Source organism: Centroberyx affinis, unplaced genomic scaffold (assembly GCF_046629955.1).
Source record: "Centroberyx affinis isolate AG114_WGS23_722 - 3 ecotype Tasmania unplaced genomic scaffold, CSIRO-AGI_Caff_v1 ptg000175l_1, whole genome shotgun sequence".
NCBI classification, from domain to species: domain Eukaryota; kingdom Metazoa; phylum Chordata; class Actinopteri; order Beryciformes; family Berycidae; genus Centroberyx; species Centroberyx affinis.
Genome location: NW_027278872.1, coordinates 39,439 through 62,440, shown reverse-complemented (window position 1 = coordinate 62,440; position 23,002 = coordinate 39,439). Strand labels below are relative to the sequence as shown.

At 39.9% G+C, this 23,002-nt stretch overlaps 1 protein-coding gene across 11 annotated transcripts in view; it reads right to left on the bottom strand.

Annotated features, from left to right (window-relative positions):
- Positions 1–22,072, bottom strand: part of LOC139657431 (teneurin-3) — a 119,287-nt gene extending 97,215 nt beyond the window's left edge. For 7 of the 11 annotated variants that reach the window (XM_071535324.1, XM_071535334.1, XM_071535301.1 and 4 more), the window contains exons 1-2: positions 21,994–22,072; positions 18,944–19,219 (exon numbers count right to left, since the gene is read on the bottom strand). In XM_071535324.1, coding sequence (XP_071391425.1) covers positions 18,944–19,219; positions 21,994–22,057 — 340 coding nt within the window. In that variant the 5' untranslated portion in view covers positions 22,058–22,072. Of the gene's footprint in view, positions 1–16,705; positions 16,718–18,939; positions 19,220–21,993 lie in introns of all 11 variants that reach the window. The other 4 variants (XM_071535316.1, XM_071535293.1, XM_071535341.1 and 1 more) reach the window with 2 other exon arrangements.
- Positions 22,073–23,002: the final 930 nt, after the last annotated feature.

Here is a 23,002-nt window from a genome sequence, read left to right as displayed (position 1 = left end):
ACAAGTGTGGATCCTAATCAAAAGAAAATTGTTTATTTTACATAGTATTCTGTGAACTGAAAATGACTGCATCCTCATTAGTTTCTCAAAAGAATTGCTGATTTTTTTTCGTTTAGCCTAACTAGACAAGCATATGAATACTATTAAACAGTATCAGTATGTATATGTGCCTCTGATAGATGCTACTATATCCATCACTTGCTATTACCAAAATCTGAGCATTTTGTTTTTTTAATACAATGGGAAAACTCTTTCAGATGCAGCCAACAGGGAAAACATTTCAAACTGTACAGCTTTCATACGTTTGATGCCATTATCTATTTCAACCAAAATTCATGTTGTGTGAATATTACTGAATGTCCAGTGCAGCCATGCCTTGTGTCAAGTTATGCAATATTGATAAAGTAATCACATGATGCCTATGTAAAAAGTAAAACAGCTTTTCCAATACCCATGTTATACTTCATCTGACCAACATAAACTTGGCCTTATCTCATGGTAAGTCTCAAGTAAGTAATACAGTGCAGTACATCATATCTTATTGCAAAATCAATCGGGCATTTCATTTTTCAAAATCAACGTCCGGGTGCAGCAGCCGGCAATACTCTGCTTTCATTAATGACTAACAACTAAAACAGCATGGACTGATAAGACCTCTTTGAAGGTGGACATCAAAAGTGATGCCTCTGGGGTCGAGAACAAGGCGGCACTTCTTTGACATTTTCCAATGCTACCGCACATTGACTCAATGAGCTTGGCTACGCCTGTAGGTCCAAGTGGAGGAGATATGTTACGAGTCTGGCCCCCAGTGCTTGTAATCCAGGAGTGCCCCAGTTCTGTATGGCTTGAGTGAAATTCATATTGAGTGGCCCAAATTATTATATTCATCATCCATCCTGAAAAAATGCTATTTGGGATCTAGTATAGGACAGGCTATTTTAAGATGGAAGCATATCTACATTAGTCACTTCAGAACACCTTAGAGAAGATGTCGATTTCTATTCTTTTAGGAATAACAGACGGCCTCATTATGATTCCCACAGGGTGTGTCTTAGCAAGGTGCTAGAATTAAAATTGGACACGGTCACATGTATAAGTTAATGCCTTGTTCACCATAGCCTATTCCAATGTAAATGTTCATTTATCCAATGTTCATTTACCACTGACCTAGATTGTGTTTTAAATTACCCCATATAGCCTCAAAGGATATCTACAATAGAGTCTAAATACAATATATTCGTGCATGTTTTGCCAAGTTGTCTGTAAAGGACAATAGGGTGCAATGGGAATATATGGTACAGAATGAATGTGTACAGAGGGCTTGGCTGGGAATAGAGTAATTGGAGTTGGTAGTGTAAGCAGTGACACCAGAAGCGGTAGTGGACTTGGGCCTGGTCTGCTTAGGGAATAAATATCAATGTGCTGAAATATCTGCCTTTTGACAGTCACCCGTCTACGTTTATCCATCCACTGTCAAAGCAGGATTACCCCAAAAGCCCCCTTGGATACAGAACCACCTACAGCCAAGTAGCTCATTTTCACTACAGCACCATGTGCAAACAGAGAGGGTGGGAGAAGAAAAAAAGTGTATCCGCACTGGCAAAGACGCTGCAGTAAATTTCAACCAAGTAAACAATATAGGAAACAGGCCAGGATTTTCTCCACTTAATATGCCTCATTCTCCAGCTAAAAGGAGAGGGGGAAAATGGGCTCTCATTTCCACTAAAGGGCTGTTGCTAAATGATGGCTATTCACTCCAGTTTCTGAGCATTTTGACATGCCGAAGCTGTCTGAGATGCTCGGTTATTGGGGAGTGGGACGTGGGCGGGGGTGGTAGGTCTCTTTGCTCTCCTTGTGCTCTATGGTCTCAGTCCAGCTGGCCTTTAGAATATGGATTATGTGGTGCCGCAGCCAGGCTCTCGCTCCATGGGGGGCAGGATTGGGTGCCCAGCTTCAGCGGACTCCCTGCCGAGACCCCTGGGTGAGAGGACGCCGAGAGCCCCCTCGGTTCTCAAGGCTGGATCATTCAGAATGCCGCGGATGCTTCCCACACTAGCACCATACGTCAGCGTGTGAAAGAAAGCTAGCGAATAAAAAAAAAAAAAAAGGACAGTGAAAAGGGGGATGGCGGGCGGGGGGTGCTGCCACAGCGAGGAAGAAGCAGAAGCAAACAACCCTGATTGTGGTTGAAATTCGGCACTGCATCATGCCAATCACAACGCCTGCTCCGTCGAGAGAAAGAAATGGGTAAAAAATAAAAAGAGAATCTCGGGAGTGCAGCTGTGCAGCCGATTTACCTTTCAAAAAGTCTGGGGCGATAATAAGCATCGGGATGACAGCTCTGTGGCACTGCATCCCCGACTGAAGTTAACCAGAGGTCCTAATGTCGAGTGCCAGTACCAGACACAAAGGTCTGAACGGTGGGGCGCCCAGGCAGCTAGCGCAGCGTGGCTAAATGGGGCAGGTGATTTCCCATCTCCTCCGCTGCCCTCAAGGCACAGCCAATCACTGCTGGGGAACTGTGGCGCCCCAGCCAGCAAGCCAGGCAGCCAGCGAGCGGAAGGGCTAGAGAGGGAGCTGGAGTCTATCTGGGACCATGCATTATTCACATGCACCGCTACGGTACTAAGACCTCCACAAAGGAAAGGCCTCAGGTTCCATCAGTGCCGACTTGTTTCCAATCTATTATTGATGGCAACACTACACCCTATACTTTTCCCTGATTTACTGGATTCTAACATTGTTTCTATAATAAAGGCTATTTCCAGTAAAGTCACAGCAAATGAGTGGGATATTTCCTAGCAGAATGCCTGTGGGTATCTCTTTCATTGGGATCTTTTGTAATTTGCTTTATTTACACAAATTATGCACAGTATTATTTTGTTACTAAAACGAACGTCATGTGCAGTGTAACAGCACAAGTGTGTATTCAGAATACAGTGTACATACACAGTAAAACCGAAACCTTTACGCAACTCATCGATCATGTCAAAGGTAGTTTCCCATGCAAAATTAATTTCAGCATGGAGACCTCCAGTTAGACCTAAGTGAAATAAATGAGCTATCCAATTACCACATTATGATCACACGTAGCCACTGAAAATGCACTGTGACAGAATTTTCCATCAGCAGCTCCCCTGTATCGTATGCCTCCAGTTGGCTAATGACAAAAGCCACGAATTTCTCAAGAAATATTGATAGCTTCCGTTATTGCTTGAAGTCAGCGGCTGCGTCTGTGCCTGCTTGCAGCACATGCCTGTCACCCACTGTTTGTTTTATGTTAGTGGGCCAGCGACACAATCTTAACCCTCACAACACAGACAGAGAGCTATCGTGTGTCTTTTGATAATAACAGACCATTCATCATATGAAAATGTGCATGGTGCTGCAGCGTGAAATGGTGTAATTACTTTTTGAGGGGTATTATGCTGTAAGGACTTGAGATTGAGGAAGCCTGGTCATCAGATGTGAAGTGATACGCTATTAGCATGTTTTATAGTCTTCAACTGTACAACTATCCATTATCACAATGACCAACAATAAGCCAAATTATCCACTATATCAAGATTTTTATCAAAATGTCTTAAAAGCTCTAGCTTTTGAACTCGGAGGCAATTGCTTTGCATTTCATGGCCATGTCCACATTATTACCATGCACACATCAAAGATTTCCCCTAAATCTCCCCGGGAAACACAATCAATCTGCTCAGTATGCGTGGCTGGGACAGTGGGCCATCTCTTCCTTTGAGGATGTCGACGCATTTGACCGATGTGGAGTCGATCCCCCAGATTGTGGCTAATCATCATTACCGGCTGCTGAAACAATGACTTTCCTTCAGCTGTCTCGGCTTCAAGAAGGACACTAGGGATCTGCCGGTTTTCTTATGGTGGCTTAACGCTTGAGTCTGGATTTAAGGAATTAAGGCAGACTTGGACACAACAAAATGTGCACTCTGATCATCCATCCAAGTCATCAACTATGGCCTAGCTTGCACTGTAAAACTGTCTCATGAATTGCAAAGATCTAGCCGTAGGTACTGTATATTCGAGAAAATGTGACAAAGCCTGGGGCTGGTTTCAGTTATGGGAACCCCATTTTACACATAGCTTGAAAACAATTGATGACTGCTGCACATTCCTTAAAGCCGGAAGGCGAAAATATAAGGAGGGAAACAAGGACAGATGCATAGATGGACACTAGTTTGGGAATTCTCCAAAATGGACGGCGGATTATGAAAAATGACTTGTTCCATGTAGTGCTTAAAGGTTAGGTCTCTATTACACGGAGAGCCAAATGTCAGCAGTATCCCCTGAAAGAGTGGACTGTGATATTAATGGAGAGTCCAGGGAATGGGCTTCCCCTGACTGAGTTTCCCCTCCACCAGACACATTATTCATTTAGTTGTCAGCCGGCACCTGGTGCATGTAACACCAACATCTACAAACTAAATGATGGAGAGAATACGGCCCACCCTGATAGCCAGGCGGTGGTGAAATGAATGTTGTTCATGAAGGATAATGGAGAGTAAAACTACTGCCACCACATAATCTAAGAGCTCCTCGCCTGCACAACTGAAGTTGTCGCCCAGGACATATTAGCATAATGCTCAATTTTCTAGCTAATATTGTACTTTCATTTGGCTCTTAGCTACCTCTGAGACTAAAGGAGCGGGGAAACTAAGCGCAGGGACTGTGGCAGTGCTGCCATCAGGAACTGTGCTAAGATAGACTATTTTCCTCCTCCCTTTACAATGGTGTAAACAAAACGCTTTCATCTTACACTGAAAAAGTGTTCCATCTCCAGTGTATCCTGCATTAGCAGAGGTAGTGACTCACTACCCAAAATGAACCGGTGTTAAAAACAAGTCAAAGGAAAGAAACAAGTAAGCTCATGTTGGGATTTTTGTTATATTACATACACTTTTTATATTTAATGTTGACCACAGAAAACCTTACTGAGTTCCTCAAAGTAAACATCTAAGCATTTTCCCATGTAATTTAGGGATGCATCACTTAAAACATGAATGACAAAAAGTGTTCTGTTCTTTGGAAATATGATAGACTGGGACAGAATGACAAGATGATTTAATATATTATAGAGCTAGTCATCAGTCACACAGCCACCACTTTATCTAAAATGCAACATGGCTTCTGTGTGAGCCAGACTGTGGTGGTGGATTATTTGTGAGTAATATTCTTTTGCCGCGGTAAATATCTTGTGTCATGCAGCAGAGGGTGGAAGAAAAATTCTCTCTCAAGCTGTTTTAATGAAGTCCCAAATGTCATCCTCATACTTCTTTCAAGAGCAAACTCCAAGAAACTACTCTAGAAACCCACTGTCCCTCGATGCATCTTCAAGTGATTTGAAAACAAGCAGCTTCTGTGAAAGGCAGGCTGGAAAGAAAACAAAAAAAACTGTTCTAAGCAAGGGTTCAGAGGGGGGCAGTAAACAGGTGGTTTGCACCATTAAAGGCTATCTTCATGATTGGAGAGATTTGATGAATTGCTGAGGCGATGGCGGGCTCTGATTAGGGTTGCCTGGGAATCTCTCTCAAATGGATATCTTCTGTCTCTCTTGGCGTACAAGACAAACAGAAAGAATATTTTTTTGCCAAATCCATGCCAAAAATTACCTTAATCACCGCCATCTTATAATCCATTTGCAATTGCCCCTTGCTGCTACATCTCTGCAAAAAGGTTAATAGAAAAAGAGATTCCACAGTAACACCATTACGGTGAAAAATGTCAATGTAATTCAGTGTTTTTTGGTAAGTGCAGTGAAGAGAGTCAGAGACTGAGCTTAAATTAGAGCCAACACATTTTTCTCTCAACAATAGTGAGGACGGGAGGAGGGGGGATCATCCAATTACTGGAGAACTGTGTCTTTGTGTGTCATCTTGACATCACGTTTGAGTTTCCTCAACTCTGTATTAAAGATACGGGAGGTGAAGACTGCTCTGCAGTAATGATTGAAACACTGAGACATGCTGTTGCAGCTATTATTGGGGGGAATCAGCAAGAAGTTCCACATAAACAACTCAATATAATTGCTAAATGTCTAGTTTGACAAGTCATTTCATCATGCACCTTTACCTTATTATTATTATTTTTTTACATTAAGTGGGGAAAAAATCCACCAATGGGGTGAGATAATTTCCTTTATTTCCAACGCATCTCAACTTGTTTTTTTGCGTTGTGAACCAAGTCATCTCCCATATTTAAAGATGCGTTCTGTTGTTAAACTGCAAGTTAAACTGCATTGGAAACAAGCGATAGTATGTAAAGCTGCACTCGGGAACTTTCCGCATTGACGGCTCCATATGGCAGCAAGAGGTAACTGTTTGAAAAAAATATTGAACTTTTATACCCAGAAATCATGTGACGTGATGTCAGTAAACTGCACACAGCACGCTCATGTTCACCAGCCTGGCCGGTCTGTGATGCTTTTCACCAAAGGGACGAGGGAGGCAACAGATCTTTCTCTGCGGAGCTCTCACTCGCTGCTGTTTATATTTCTCTCTTTGTATTTTGCTCTTTGATTCCTCATTTCCTGTGGGCAGAGGAGTCTCCGTACCCCAAACAGAGCATTTGGGCAATTAGGGCAAATCTATGGGGTCTCAATTAGGGGTGATGAGACGGTCTTCTTATTGAAGCCACACTTTGTGAGTTATGCTGATAAAATGAGTGCATTTGTATAATAAAAATGCCTGGTGCAGCTTTATGATAAAAAGGTTTCAAGACTGAAAACAGAAGTAAATGACATATTGACTATGACAACAGTCAGAATAGAAATTTCTTGCAGTATGCATCCCTATGTTCACATCAATTTCAAGGCCTTCCTAACAGAATCTCACAGCCTTTTCCCCAGTATGGTGATTGTCTCTATCTCTCTAAACCTTCCAACCTTTCGAGCCTCCATGCAAAACTCTGCAGACAGCTCCTCCGGGTAATGTAGAAAAAGACAATAGGTGGAAACTGCTCTAACCTATTTGCCAAGTGGTCTGTCATCTAATGCCCTGGTGCTGCTCTATTGTCTAATCCTACTGCTGAGGCCTCTAAAAGGATACATCAGCCTAACAAGATGAATGGGCTTTGACCTCGGAGCTGCTAAAAGCCAACCTGGCCAATTTATCTGAGTGACCTCTACTCTTGGCAGAGAGGGCCCTAACCTCTCCTGGAAGCCTTTAGGAAGGATCAATACACACAGGCAAAACAATCCAAAACAAGGGAGGGGATCTGGAAGTTGGGATTCAACAGCTCATTGCCTTTTCTGACCCCTGAATTATGTACTTAATATCAAAGGTGAGTGTTTGTTTCTTTGTTCTTTTTGTATTATTATCTTTTTTTATCTTTACTATGCTGTATTATCTTTCTGTTATGCTGCTGACAACACCCCAAACAATGTCTATCTATCTATCTATCTGTCTAGCTATCTATCTATCTATCTATCTATCTATCTGTTTATCTATCTATCTATCTATCTATCTATCTATCTATCTATCTATCTATCTATCTATCTATCTATCTATCTATCTATCTATCTCTTCTATGTAATTCTGAGAGGGGGACAACAAGTAATGTGAACACAATCTGATTTGTGATTACACCGCGTTTTATTTTACCTAAAAATATTTCAAATTACAGTTGGGCTACAAAATGGCCCCTAATGCAATCATGTGTTCTCAAATCACAAGTGACTAATGTGAGAAGTAAGATGAGAAGAGTAAAAAACTCCATAACTCCATATACTGATTCATCAGTAATTTTATTATGTAAACTACAATCAAGGCTATTCATGGTAATAAGGCTTCCAGGGCTGGGTTTGTAATATTGAGAAGCACATTTTGAGGGGAAAATAAGACTCCTTCGACTAAATTAAGGATTCTGTTTCATGTTCTTTTTGTTGTGCTGTGTTCAAGTCAGATAAAAGGCATGGCTTCAGTAGGTCGCGGCAGGATACAAAGAAGAGACCCTTTGACAAGAGAATATGTTTTCTTTCTTTGAGCATGAATCACTTTACATGGTATACAATATCAATCGTTGGCCTCAAATCTATATCTGCAAAGTGCTTAGGTTTGCATTGGTGATTAGATGAATTGAACTGAGAACAGTCTGTTACTTGAGCATCCCCTCATAGCCCTGATACCTAATGCCTTTCCCTGCCTCTGAAGTGACCACAGTTTCAGGATGCTTCGCTCTGGGAACCTGGCCAGAATGCTTTATGTATTCTGATACCATTCATTTTTAATCAGGACCAGAATATTCTTCCAAAGCTCTTCCAAGCTGCCTTTGGCTACACGACTTCTAGTTTGTTATATTTTAATTGATTTGGCAATTCTCCTCATTGTTGAGTGCATAAGTTGACTGTTAATATCGCTAATATTCTCACCGAGCACAGCCTGCAATGCTCATTTAAAAGATTTCAGGATTTCGCATCTTCAGCTGCTCTTTTCTTGTCACAGAATTATGCATTTTTCCCACTATAGAATATAGACGAGCAACGGAAAATATTGTGTGTTCAGCATATTTCACCCAGTTTTTTCCCCCTGTCTATGTGGCCGACTCTGAGCTCGACTATGCAGTGGAAGGGTTTCTTCACATGACTGGTGGCGAGAAAGGACATGCGAGCAGCAGAGGGGGATCTTCTTCTGTGGTATAATGAGTTTGACAATGAAAGTGACACTGCGTCCTCCCTGGACCTTGTCATGTGATCAATCATAGCAATGGCTCACCATTTCCTCCTCTAGACGCTGACCTTTCTCCCTCATGTAAAGTAAGTGTGTGTGAGGTGTGTATGTGTGTGTTTCTCTAGATTTCATTGTTCCATTGCCATCTTCCCAATCAGCCATTTAATCCCTCTGTATAGCCATAAGACTGTCCTTTAGCACAGAGGCTTTTTTTGGGGGGGGAAAGTAAAAATGGCCTATAAAAACGCCCTACTGAGGGAATACTGATCTATTTTATTCTGTCGTATAAACTATTTTCAGCATGGATAACACACTTAGAAATTTGTGGGAGTGACATGAGGCTTATATTTAAAATACCATCACCTGCACAGCTTACAAGGTGATTTGATACAGTTATTCCAGTGGGAAGAACTGCCAGGAATTTCATGCATATATCAGCAGTGAGATTATTTTAGGGCATTTCTCTTTTATTTCATCGCACAAAGCAGAGAGTGACAGAGGCAGCGATGACACGCAAAGGAGGGCCATGAGCTTGAACTGAACGTACAAGGTTTCGAGATGAACACACACACACACACACACACACTCACACACTCACACTCTCGCCCGATGAGCCACCAGGACGCCTCATCAGTAGCCTACTTATTTCCTGTGGTTTTGCATAGCTGGACTACTCACACAGAACATCAGAGGGTTAATCATAAAAAAATATTCATGTCTTGTTACTATCAAACTCACCTTCACATGCTTCCATGCCTGAAATAAGACTCCTAGATCCCTTTTTACAGCTGATTTTACGGATAAATTGCTGTTCTCTCTCTATCTACAAGGCATAGGTATACACTGCTCTATAATGGCTTTTTAACAATGTCAGTGTCTGATCAATATCTCGCCTCATTGGGCAAAATGTTCTACAGTAACTCAGATGCATAAACCAGTGGCCAAATATTTAATCTGCATTGCTGATTTTTAAGGGTTTGGCAAGAAAGTGATTTTAGATCAATGGAGAGCTCCAGTATTGACAGCGAGTTAAATTGTGAAGGAAGGTTAAACTGAAATATTCTATAATAGTGTGAATTTTATATTTGTTATGAAGCTGCTTTCATGTCAGTCTCTATTGAAAAAGAGATTTTATTTTATTTTCAGGCTCAATTTGAAGTATTCTTGGCATTCGTCTACCTGGTTAAATTTAATTCAATACAAAAAAAATACAAATACATAAGTAAATAAATAATAAAAAAAATAGGTAACCAAATAAATATTATACTACACTACCAGACTAATGCCATGTTTCCTATAAATAATAGGAAAGGACCCTAAGCCAGGTAGGTCGTATATTTGTGGAGAGCTGTTATCTGATATGAGAATTAATTCTGAAACCCTTTGTTATAGCATTGTTCGCGCTGGATGAAATGCTCACACAACGTAAACTCATTGAAATATTAAGTCAAGGTCTTCTCATGAAACATTTATTCATAAAGACCGACACACATTCCCAAAGCCAATGAAAAGATCCAATTGTATAATTTGCAGTTAAAATGTGCTTTTAATTGCTTGTGTCAAAGAGCAAATTATACAATATATTAATACAATATATTTTTGCACACATTTTCGTCATTATACTGTAGTGGTTAATCAGCCTATTCAAATGTGTTAAGTATAGATCAGTGTGGTTTGACTGTACTAAAAGTAAATTTTAGATTTTTCGTTAACGCCATTGCAGCAGAGAAGCCTGCTCCATTACAAAATATTTACAATTTAGGCCTTTAGCTGACATAGTGACTTATATCAGTTAAGCAGGTTGGGGTTAAGTGTCTTGCTCAAGGACACATTGGAAACATTGGTTATATGGATTGAACCTGCAACCTTCTAAAATCTTGTTAAAATCAGCTAATTCAAGGGTATGAGAAAGGCAAAGATCCTATAAGAGTGTGATATGATCCTACAATAAGTATGAGCAAAAGCAAAGCAGAGAAGACTACATTTAGATTGTAGACATTCAGGTGAAACTCTCATCCTGAGCAGCTTACAAAGAGTACAACAGTAGAACCACCTTACATTCCAAAATGTTTGATTTCCACTATCCGAGGGTGAGGGCCACAAAGGTCAACACCGAAGCACCATGGCAATAGATGTAACAAATATTCCTGTGTCCCTCGATAGGGAAGAGAAAGGAGATCACAAAAGAAAGAGGACATGAAACCAAATAGATTGGTGGGTTGGTGCTGGTCCGGGGAAAACGTCTGAACACCCAGTAGCGCTCCAGGAAAAGAGAGAAAATCTATTTCAACAAATATGAAACTAAAATAGACCTAGATACCACATCCTCACACGCCATAAGTTCTCTGTCTTTCTTTTCCAGATAGATGGGTTTTTTTTTTTTTTAGATTTACTTTTTACATTTTAGGTTTTTTATCTCACACACTTATCCAGTGTAGTTTACATTGAGTGCAACGGTAGATAAGCTTCAATTACTAGATTATCGACTTCATATGCAACTGATAGGAAGGACTGCAAGGGTCAAACTCAGAGTGTCTTACAAGAGATGTAACAAATATCCCTGCATGTCTTCTTATTTTTCACATCTCAGAATAGTAAAGGTGGAGCACTAAGGGTTGGCAAAACATTTTTAGTACCTGATCGCTGAGGGGACGAACCGGTCATACATGTAATTATCAACAATACAACTGGGCTAAAGTGCTAATCCTTAGTTCTTCCACTGATATCCATACACTACAATATAGCTTCCTGACTATTTCCATGTCCAATGGTAATACAATCACCCAATTAGGCTGCGTGATGAAATGAAATGAGCCGTTTTCTCTTGAGTACAGTAAATAGTGGCTCTGGTAATTGACGATTACCGCGTAATTCCTAATCGTAATAGCATGTCCTGCAGTCTGGGACACGCATGTGATTAGAAGAAGCAAACTACCGGCCGGTTGAGTCAATGTCGTCAGCGTTGCTTGGGAAAATTGGGTAACACTTTACTATGAAGTGACAGAAAGAAGATCTTCAACAAAGTGTCCCTTGCCTATTTGCTGCTTCTGTTAAGACTTTGTAATCCTGACCTTAGCCTAACCCGAACTCGCCCTAAGATTAACCCTTACATGATAGTAAGTTGAGTGTCAGCATTGGACTATCCATAGATAGTAAACTGATAGAGTGATAGAGTGACCGAAAATGCCAGGCATTTATTTGGAATGTAGCCCTATATGCAAATTCTGCTCTGTTAAAAAATTATTTCTAAAAAAATAACAAATGGCACTTGAGCTGCCTAATGTCCCGCCATAATCACTATGATATATTAAACATAGCCAGTTACATCAATGAGGTCGTTAATTAAGCTAATTAATCCATTAATTAGCAAATATTTCTATCGACATCCTTGTCTGCATGTAACACATAGGCGGTATTAATATGAACTCTGTATCTTAAAGCAGGAGTTAAGAAATTATAGCAGTTTCAAGAAAAACTGTTTTTCTTCATTAATATGCAAATGTATGCAGCAAGGTACACAAATATCAAATTAGCTCATCTGCTCTATAGGGGGAACATGTGGTGTATGTTTTGTTCTTGAGTGTTCATACACAGACAGACGTCACCATGACAACATAATGTCCATACCATGTACCCTGGTGGTGGGAAATGTAAAAATGTAAATGTATTGACAGTCAATTTGTCATTCGCTCTGATCAGGATTCAAATGGCATTGACCGTTACGAGACACAGAACGGAGAATCGTCCCCTGCCGCACTTTCCAAACCAAACAAAAATAGAAGCCGGCGTCTTTTCACAAGACAGATGAGCACAACACCCGCCACAACACCTCGGCACGTCACCGCTGTGTCCCACATCCCTTGTCACCCTGAGATAGGTAGCGCCAACAATGTGAGCACTTAACAAGTGACAGCGCCAGCAAGGAGGGAAATGATGACAATAAATGACGGCAATCAAAGCGCTCCTCCTCTTTTGATGAGGCAAGAGATGAGCTCCACCTAAAGCTCAGAGACACATTCCCCAGCTCTTAACGAATGATGAAACTCTGCGTTTTCGTCAAAGGCATCACAGATGGTCAGCCCTTTTGACCAAAACAACTCTGATGTTATTTATTCTTTTTGTGGTCGGCGTGTGCCATACTGAATTATGAAAGTAGTGAGGGAGGATTTTTTGTCTGCGACGATCAATAGGCTGATTCCACTGTCACAATACAAGGCACAGATCTGAGACCGGAGTTTGACAGATGGCGTGTCACCTTTGTCAGTATGATGTCGCGTGTGCATGTGTGTGTGTGTGTGTGTATGTGTAAGTGTCTGTGCTCTCCCTTGCATTTTCTAATCTTGGAGAGATAAAGTGTAAGAAACAACGTGAGATTTGTGTGCATCTGTGTGAGACAGAGACAGAGAGAGAGAGAGAGAGAGAGAGAGAGAGAGAGAGGGAGAGAGAGAAAGAGAGAGAGAAAGAGAGAGACAGGGAGAGAACACAAGTGTGCATGCATACAGAACAGGATGTTAAAGGGTGTCTGATATGCTTTCATACACCCACCCAAAACCCTTTGGTGCTTGCTGTGCTATAGCACACATTGCCGTGACTTCTCTACTGATTTAATTAACCTTTTACTAGCACGGTTCACACAATGGATCTGTGAGCTATACTTAACTGTATAATGTCTACAACTGCTATGTACCCCAGTGACTTGGATAAGTCGTTTTGTGACCCATGGACATGGCAGCACAGACATACCTTCACATGAGATACAAAGGACTGCACATCCACACTAGTCACCCTTAATGAATACATGAAATGGGGCATATTTTTTGCTCAAAAACGACATTTGGATGGAAGGTGCAGGCCAGGCCAAGTGGTGCTTCTTTAACAAAGGATGACAGGCGTTGCGGCGAAAGTGGCTTCTCCTAACCAGGGGTCAGCAGGCATCTAGCCACTCCCACTGAGCAATAAAGCCCATGTGGGATGGTTAATACAGCCTAGGAGAGCTGTCACAAGGTACTGCAGTGCTGTAGCTGCAGCACCTAACAAGTCAGTGCAAGCTTTTTCACACCCTATTAGGAATACAACTCAACTGGGCCATGCTATGTTTCTGTTTCGTGCAGTCATTCATGTTTTATGAGGGGTATTATATTGATTCTGAAGCCTGCATAGACAACCTAAGGGTAGAGGAAAATCTGTCTCTGTACATGGACTTAAAAGCATAATAACTGAATGTGTATATGATAACAATACTTGGATTTAAAGGTCTAATAACCTAATATTTACATAATAGCAATACTTGGACTTAAAGGTCTGATCATTTCACATTAATATAATAACAATACTTGGACTTAAAGGCTAAGTAATGTAATATATTAACAATACTTGCAGTATGGCGACCCCTCTTGAAAGACAGTCGCCCCACAACTGGCTTTGTTTACAAAGTGATTTATTGGATTCTTGGACTTGAAGACATTTTCTGTCATGCTGAAATTTATTGTCTGAGCTTTTGATAGCAGAACTGGCAGCATGGGACAGCTACAGATGAGTTTTACATGTATTTTTAGGTTGTTTTGTTTGTAAATACTGGGGTAAAATGGATGTATGAATTTTTAATTATAATGAGGTAACAGTTCCATCTAAAAATTATGTTCCATCTAAAATGGGGAATATAACCAATTTGGATGGTCAAATAAATTTTAGGAATTTAGAAAGTTCAATCACCATGTGATGCACAATATAATGTATTTTTTGTTTTGTTTGTTCCTATGTTTCTTTTGCATCCCTTTGAGTTACAAGTGTACACATTTTATCAGGAGGGTAAGAATACATGTTCAGTCCTATTTTCTATTTTCCATTTTCCAAGATGGTGAAACTAAGTCCAGACTGTATCTTTAACCGACCATGCTAGCCAAGGACAACTGCTTGTCTGTTAAGCCCTATTCACATGGGGCTAATATTACCATTGGATGCCCAATGATTTGTAATAATTGCAGCAACCGTCTGTGATTTTAATCTCATGCAAATCTGCCATGTCTGTAATTTTTAAAGTAAAAACTCCAGCACAAATTAACTACCATATTTTGGTGAAAACGGTCCAATGATAATGCTAATCCTGTGCAAATCGAACTCTCAGTAATATCAGTCATACGTTGTTCTTGGAGAACAATTTATTTTTTTCTTCTATCTTCCTCCTGTCATGAAAAATGGAGGCAGTAGTGGAATCCATTGAGGAAGGGTTTGAATGCAAGTTTTGCTTTGCTAAATCATGATGTGACAAATTGTAAAATCTTGACCTTCTACAGCTGTATCCGGGGCACCAGTGATTTCATCAGATTTCATTATTCCATGTGAATGCCTTTCACGAAATGCAGAGGTTGGGGGTAATTCATTAATTACATGAGGTCCCCATATAATACTGCTCCCATGTGAATAGGGCTTTAGTTGGATAACCTCTTCTTTCTCCTCAGAAGCCAAAAATCTGATGGTTTTATTGGTTGGAGTTTTTCCATTTTCCATGAAGTAAACGTAATAAGATTCTTAGGTAAAAATACAATATAATACATTTTTTGTTATTTGTTTGGGCAAAGTAATGAGATTCTTATATAAAAATACAATATAATACAATATTTGTCTTTTTTTAGTCAAATAGGTGTATGATAGTTAGAATGAGCTAAAAGGGAACAAACAAAATTTTCATTTAAGTGGGACTAAACTCTCTCTCACTAGGACAAACATAGCTATTTTTTATTTATTTATTGTTTTTAAGTGCATCACTGTAGGCAAGCGGATAATCAGTGGGAAAATGATCATTCATTATTTAAGGTAATATTTTCAATAGAGGAAGCGAGGGAGTGAACAGCGTTTGTTTTGCCTCTTTGGTCAAGGCAAGCCGGGTTGCGTAATGTTCATATAGTAGATGTGTGTGTGTGTATATAGATTCACCAAGATGTTAAGAGCATAAGACAACACAGGATGATGTCATCTGTTGTGGAATTTGAGGATTGCATAGGACCATATGGTGTATGGCTGTTTTACAACTAGGAAACCAATGAAAAACATGTTTTCATCAATCAATAGCATAATGCTCTAATCAATCAATATCATGATGCTTTAATCATTCAGTATTGTTTTCAAGGAGTTCCAACAAAGGCATGGGATTATCATAACCATAGATTCAATACAAGCTACTCACCAGATACCAGTCCATCACAACCAATGAAAAATCTAAATTCTAATTTTCTCCAATAGTGTTTTAGTTTGCTGTTTTTAATACACAAAATATCCAACATTTCACGTTCCATCATTCATAATCTGTCATGATTTTGAAATGTTGCTGTCATTTTTTTTCTTTATTTAACCCATATTTAACCCATCTTTATTCAAAATAGAGTTAGTATTTTATACCAGTGTTCACAAACATTATGAAACGTTAACTGCAGCTTTTTCAGCCTCAAAATATGTTTAACTAATAATATTCAGCCATCACACACTGCCAGCTCTTGTAGGAAAACCTCAGACAACAATTTCCAGAGTGGAAAGAATTTCTTCTAATCAATAAATCACGATGTAAACTAAGATCATAGAGGGGCAACAGTATTTTGACGGCGGCGGCACCACACTTCAATTAGGAACTGGGCCTTTCCAAAATGAGATATCAAACATTTGAAAAAGTTGACATGTAATCTTCGACAGCCCGAAAATAGAACAACTTACAGTGATTTTTAAAGCTGAGTAGGTCACTTAAGTCTTTGGTTGACAAACTGACACTTTTACTGACTGGGTCCTCTATATTCCAGAGATATTGAATGATATACTTCAGATAATGTCTCTTTTTCTGGCCAAATGCATCTACAGCATTTCAGAAAAACAACCGTTCTAATCCTATCTGTGCCTGCATTCACCGGATCATTTCAAGCAGCAACACTACGAGATGATCACTACCGCTTCCTCTTTAATCTTAGTCTTCCTTCTCTTGGATCATGGAGGTTAACATTTGCAGAAGCTTTGCTCTGTGAATGTGCTGAGACTTTGGTACTTGTCTGTGTCGAACACTCTGTAGAACAGAGCGAATTAGAATGAAATATTGAGTTCATTTATGAATAAGTGGGGCTGAACGGCCCCTTGTCGGAGCTTCAGCATGCATATTCAGTTGATGGAAACCTTTGGATGGGTCATTTCTCTTGGCTGCTTCATTAAATGGTGAAAGTCAAAAGTGCAATGCCTCCTGACAAAAAAAAAAGAGACCAAGATCTATAGAGGTGGAACAGTGGTGAGGTTTTTTTTTCTTTTGCTCCAGCTCAAAATCTGGATAATGAAAAAAGACTTTAGGGTCCAAAAATAGTTTCACAAAAAACTGGTAGAATTTTAAATCACACCGAGACCCAAATCCTCCTATCTATGGAACAGTTTCAGGATATTTAAAGGGATGTGCAGTTTAAAAAAAAACATGAACACAAACAGTAAAAGTTAACCCTTGTTAAACTATTTGGTAGATGCTTTTTGTAACCTCAACAGTATAGTACTTGAGAAAAAGAGATATTTTCCCTATAATTATAATAAATAGAGGGAATAGAGGCAATGGTGGGTTAGATAAAAGTCTCAGCGGGACTTTGTACAAACTAGAGCTAATCAGCAACGTCTCCCAAAGAAACTCCAGAGGAGGAATGCTGTGTGTTTGTGTGTGTGTGTGTGTGTGTGTCTGTGGTGGGGGTGGGGGTGGGTTTGGAAGCTCTGAGCTCGATAGAGGGCCTTTTGAAGCCAGACAGTGCGCTGCCTCTGAGAATGGAAATGATTGGTGATTCGGTTTCGCACTTGGCATGTACAGCAATAAATATGACTAGAGGTGAGCGCTAAGGAGGTTAGGGTTATGTTTACCGGCACCTCTGCGGTTAGGCTGAGCTTTTAGTGACTCATAAATGTATACAGTGTACTGGGCCAAAGCAGAGGCCAGACATTGGAACAAATACATCGGTTTGAATTTTGATGGCATTTTGAAAAGGTAAAAGACTTACTCAGTTCTCCCCCCCGGAGACAAGCTCACTATGATGAATACTGCCATTAAGAAAATGACTTGTCTCAAATGTCAGACTGTAGTCAATGTTTTCAGAATAAAAATTGATAGCACATGAAAACAAGACATTTTCCTTTTTACCCTCTCCTTAATGTTCTGGCAATGAAAGTGTAATCAACCATAATTATCTTAACTGCCTGCCACACTTTAAGATCATTGGCTTCTTAAAATAATTAGAGTTTTACATTGAATGTGTTATAATGGTGATGACTCACACTGTAGACCAATATTATGATGAATGATAAACAAAGTTTTCAGAGAATCAATATCAGAAGAGGAATTTCAAAGCTTTACACTACAAAATGCAAAGCTATTCAACACTGCTGAGAGGATAAATCCAATGATAGAAAAAGAAATCTATTGGGTTAGAGTAGAAACTAATAAGAGGCAATGCATTCACATCAAACACAATTTTACGTTGGAAGAAAAATAATGCTGCTAAAAATCAGCCTTGAATGCCAGTTTAAAGAGGATTGAAAGAATCTGCAGAGATCCAAATGCTTCTCCAAACTGTAAACTAGCATCTCAAAAATGTAATGGTGAAAAAAAACACACAAACGAGAGAGCACAAAATATATTCAAACACAACTTGAATTAGAAAAAACAATACAGATACACAGCGATCGTATATTCATTGCCTCCATTTGATACACCAAAGATCAGCTCTCTTCAAACGGAGAACCTCAATCCTCCATCTCAGGTTTCCAGTGTGATCAAATTTGCACTTCAAACCATTGAACCCATTTAATCAGCCATTGTGCATGCCCGGTCAACCGCTGCAGAATTTCTAAGCAAAATCTCAGACTGAGGCATACAAAGCTATCTTTGATTACACGCTAGCCCATGGGGAAACTTTATCAAACTCCTCTGCTTCCCCCGTGGAGAGGAGCAGGTGACTAGCAACCACTCAATCGGAAGACCAAATTCTTTTCCGCATGCGGTGAAGGATCACGCCTTTGATCCGCAGAAAGGCAGCTGCACATGCCTCCCCAAACACCGCTCCCACCAATCATGCTCCCACTCACCTCCACCAATCAGGGCCTTTCCTCCAGCATCAACCACAATGCAACCAACTGCTGCTTTTCAGCATAGTTTTTCTTCCCTTTGGAAGGCAATGAAAGCGTGCGCCCCGCAAACGAATAAGCATTTTGGGTTTTTTTTTTAGATAAGGGAATGAAAAGTGTGGCCAACTCACCCATCTCATTGTCCGATTTATTGTCCATTTCCGTGTCGGTGAGGGTAAGCGCCGAGTTGGAGCGACTGGAGAGGCATGAATTTTGCCCAGACTTTGCCCCCCTTCCCCAAAGAGCCATGGTACGTTCCGGTGATACAGGTTCATGGTTTTCCGTGGCGACCGGTCCTCTAGAGTAGCTGCTGAGGGGGTGGGACAGGCCCGTCTCAGGGCAGAGAGCCAAGCCTCTGCGAGTCGACGGCTCGCAGATCCCGAGTTGCCTCAGCGAAAACGTCTGCCCTGTGAACGACACGAGTTGTAAAGTTAACAAACCAAGCAACAAACACAGTTAATGACCAAAACCAGGGCTAGTTTAAACCATTAAAACACTTAACCTGGAAGAGCAGGGGAAAGGGGGACTCTTGTTAAATTAGAGGCTTAACAAGAGACAGTTTCCTCCCAAGCTACTTAATACTCAACGACTCAACAAAGATGCTCAAAAGCATTTCAAATAAATCACAGAGCAGCTCAAACTAGATCCTTGACATCTATTGACTGTTTAATTAGAAATCTGAGCCCAAAACAATTCACCTGAAATCATTGCTCTTTTAAAAGGTGGAGAAAATCCCATTTACAAAAATTGGCCAAGAGACACTTTTCATTTATTGGATAATTTTCGTTCCTTTACTGTTACTTTCCTTAAGACATACAAACTTTTGGCAGGCATGCCCTGCCTTTTAAGGCAACTGCTGTAAGAATCTGGCTCAGAGAAAGCAAGAGAAAGAAAGAGTGACAAAGAGAAAGAGAGAAAGGGACAGAGAGAGAGAAAAAGAGAGAGAGAAGAAAATGGGTACAATACTAGATCACTGATAGCTTGAATCTCAGAGATGATCTGAAGACAAATTTAAAATGTCCATTTTTATATATATATGAAAAATGAAAGAAAAATGCTGTCCATCAGGAATTATTATTAGTTTTCAGAAACTCTTTCATACACAGCCTGTTTTGCAGTAAATCATTGTCATAATTTTGTGTTCTGTTCACTTTGAATTACTTCAGGCATTGGCATTCACTGCAAATAAAATAATACTCTGTCTTCAAAGTCTTTGCAACATCTAAAAATAATGAATAAATAAATAAATAAATAATAAAATACAAAAAAAACAAGAAACAAAGAAACAGCATGTCAGCTTTATTAGGAGGCCCCTAAAGTAATAAGGAAATATTCTTATTAAATAATTAAATATAAATATTTCACTCACTATCATATCTGACATTTAAACCTTTTTTAACCAAATCTAGTCACCTAGATCTAATTTGTTCAGCCATCTTGTCATGATGACACCCACAGCGCATGTCAAACATGTTTATTAATGTGATCCACCTGAAACTGAAATTATTTTAGGTGAAATTATTCCATGCATACACCAAATCTTCCCTCTTCTTATTTTTCTTTAAATGAACCCATTAGAGCAGATGTAAGATAACATGATACGTATAAAAAAAAACTAATCTCAGAATGTAATGAATTACCTTGAAAGAGTCAATTAAAGAGGATCATTCTATTAAATTAATGGAAATCACTGTTCACTGCAATGTTATTAATCTCCAATTATTTTTCAAGATATCAAGGTCAGACCTGTAAACACTTGTACAACAAAAATGTTACACAATGTTTAAGATGCTCATGGTGATCTATGGATATTAATGTTTGTTTTAAGTCAAGTTTGAAGTTACAGAGCAAAGGGATTTTATTTTGTCCCTATATTTTTTTTTCCTGTTCATCTAAGAGACCTTTTGTCAGAAATGGTGTTGAAAACCTCCAAACCTCCAAAGGGAAAGAGGAACTGTGATTCCAGACGTGCTGAAGGTAAACATCAGTAACTATACTGAGCACATCTGAAAATGTTAATATTTTAGTATAATATATCAAAGATATATATAATATCTAATTCCCAACTAATTTGAAAAGATGATTAGATGTAGTATCAGTCTGAAAAACTCACAGCGCAATGAGCAAATATCTACACCCAAAATACGCTCAGTTGTCTTCCACAAATAGATGAATAAAATAAAATCTGACATTTAATGTAATAACATTTGAGGCACTCGTTAAGATTAAATGCCCCAATTTTAATAAGAAATGAAGAAAACTAGCATTCTTCTCACAACTTCAACATTATCCTATTAATTCTAAAGTGGGCACCAATTAGCACCAAAAAAATCTATGGGAGTTATGGATAGGTTTTCTAATTGCAATTTTACGAGCCAAGAGAGTGCCATAAAACAGAATAAACTGCCCAAACTTTTTAATTACGGAAATTAGAGTAGTTTCTAACAGCTAATTAAAGGGGAACGTTATTTACTGAGGATTTTTTCCATATTATTTTAACATTATACAGGTATTAACATTTTATAATGTCAGAGTATTACACTGTATTGCGCTGTAATAGACCCCATATGAGTTCTACTTTTTCTCTGCAAGTTTACAAAGATAAAACTGTAAGACGCGTATTTTTTAGACATTAGTAAATTAACATGGATACAGGGATTTTGTCGTTTGTTCAATTTACTAATGTCTGACAAATTGGCATCTTACAGTTCTATCTTTCCAAACTTGCAGAGGCAAAGTGGAAGATAAAACTGTAAGACGGCAATTTGTTAAAATTAGTTAGACATTCATAAATGGATGTAGGGATTTTGTTGTTTGTTGTATTTACTAATGTCTAACAAATTGCCATCTTACAGATTATCTTCCACTTTTCCTCTGCAAGTTTGGAAAGAGTAAGATGCCAGTAAGTGAGATGTTGGAGATGAACATGGGATACAAAGAGTGTGTTGTTTGTTCAATTTATCTACAAAAACCTACTGTACTTTTGTGCAGCCCATATTTAAGGCCTTAGCTTCTATTAATCCACGCCTGCCTCAATAACGAACACATTCGGCTATTATGGAGTTGCATCTGACACAAAAAAATCCTACCCAACTTCAATGAACTCAAAAAAGAAAAAAAAAAGAAAAAAAAAAGAAAATGCAAGATGGAAACGACTTGAACAACATTTGGTCTCACTAACCCGGCCTGCTGTAGTCTGGACTCTCCTTGTGGACCATCTCCTTGACTCTGCCCCCAAACAGCATGCGCGACGGGTCATGGTCGAAGGCCGGGAGCGTCTCGCTGGAGCTGTAGGATTTCTGAGTGGGCACGCGGCAGGCTCCCTCCTCCCGGTCGGCCGAGGAGGCGGTGTAACGGCGCTCCCGTTCCCTCTCCCTCTCGCGCTCTCTCTCTCGGTCTCTCTGGCTCTTGGACAGCGAGCAGAAAGGCCGCTGCTCCTTCACCTGTTCCATGCTGCCTGCATGCTGGGTATCCAACCTCCCCCCCTCCTCCTCCGCCTCCTCCTACGCTCTCCTGAGACACTCGCTGCTGGATTACTTGGCTCTTTTCTTTCTTCCCCTCTGCCTCCTCTTCTGGTTGTGATTCTCCTCCTGTACCGGTCCCCCTCCCCCCCTCCTTGAAACCTCTGTCGGTCAGTTCGTCGGTCCACTCAGCCCTCCACCCACTTCACCTGGAGAGAGAGAGAGAGAGAGAGCGGGTGAGAGAGGGTGAGAGAGGAAAGGAAGCAAGGAGCTCAGATAACACTAATCCATCTGCTTCATCTTCAAAAGCTCACACTTATCCCCTCCTCGCTGCCCTGCCCCCACCACTGCCACCCCACCCTGAAACCTCACCCGTGAACTCTTACCATGCATGAGTTCCCCTTTTAAAAAAGTAGATCATCTCCCTGTTTCCCCTTGTTTTATCCTCCAAGACCAAATTCAGCTGTGTTGGTTTTCAAACATCTCCTCCTCCTCCAGAGACTCACATTTTTATTTAATCTTTTTTTCAGATTTCTTTCCTCTGAAATGAAACTGATTTTGTGAACTAATGTGGAGACTTATTGAGCGAACTGTGGAGGCTCACTGACTGAAATTAACCTTGTTTTTAAGCTATTACCCGACTAGCCTAGAGCGTTTTATTTAAGTGTTTTCATTGCATGGAGTTGTGAAGGCAATGGCAGCATTACATAACTAGTAGTAGCTCCACTG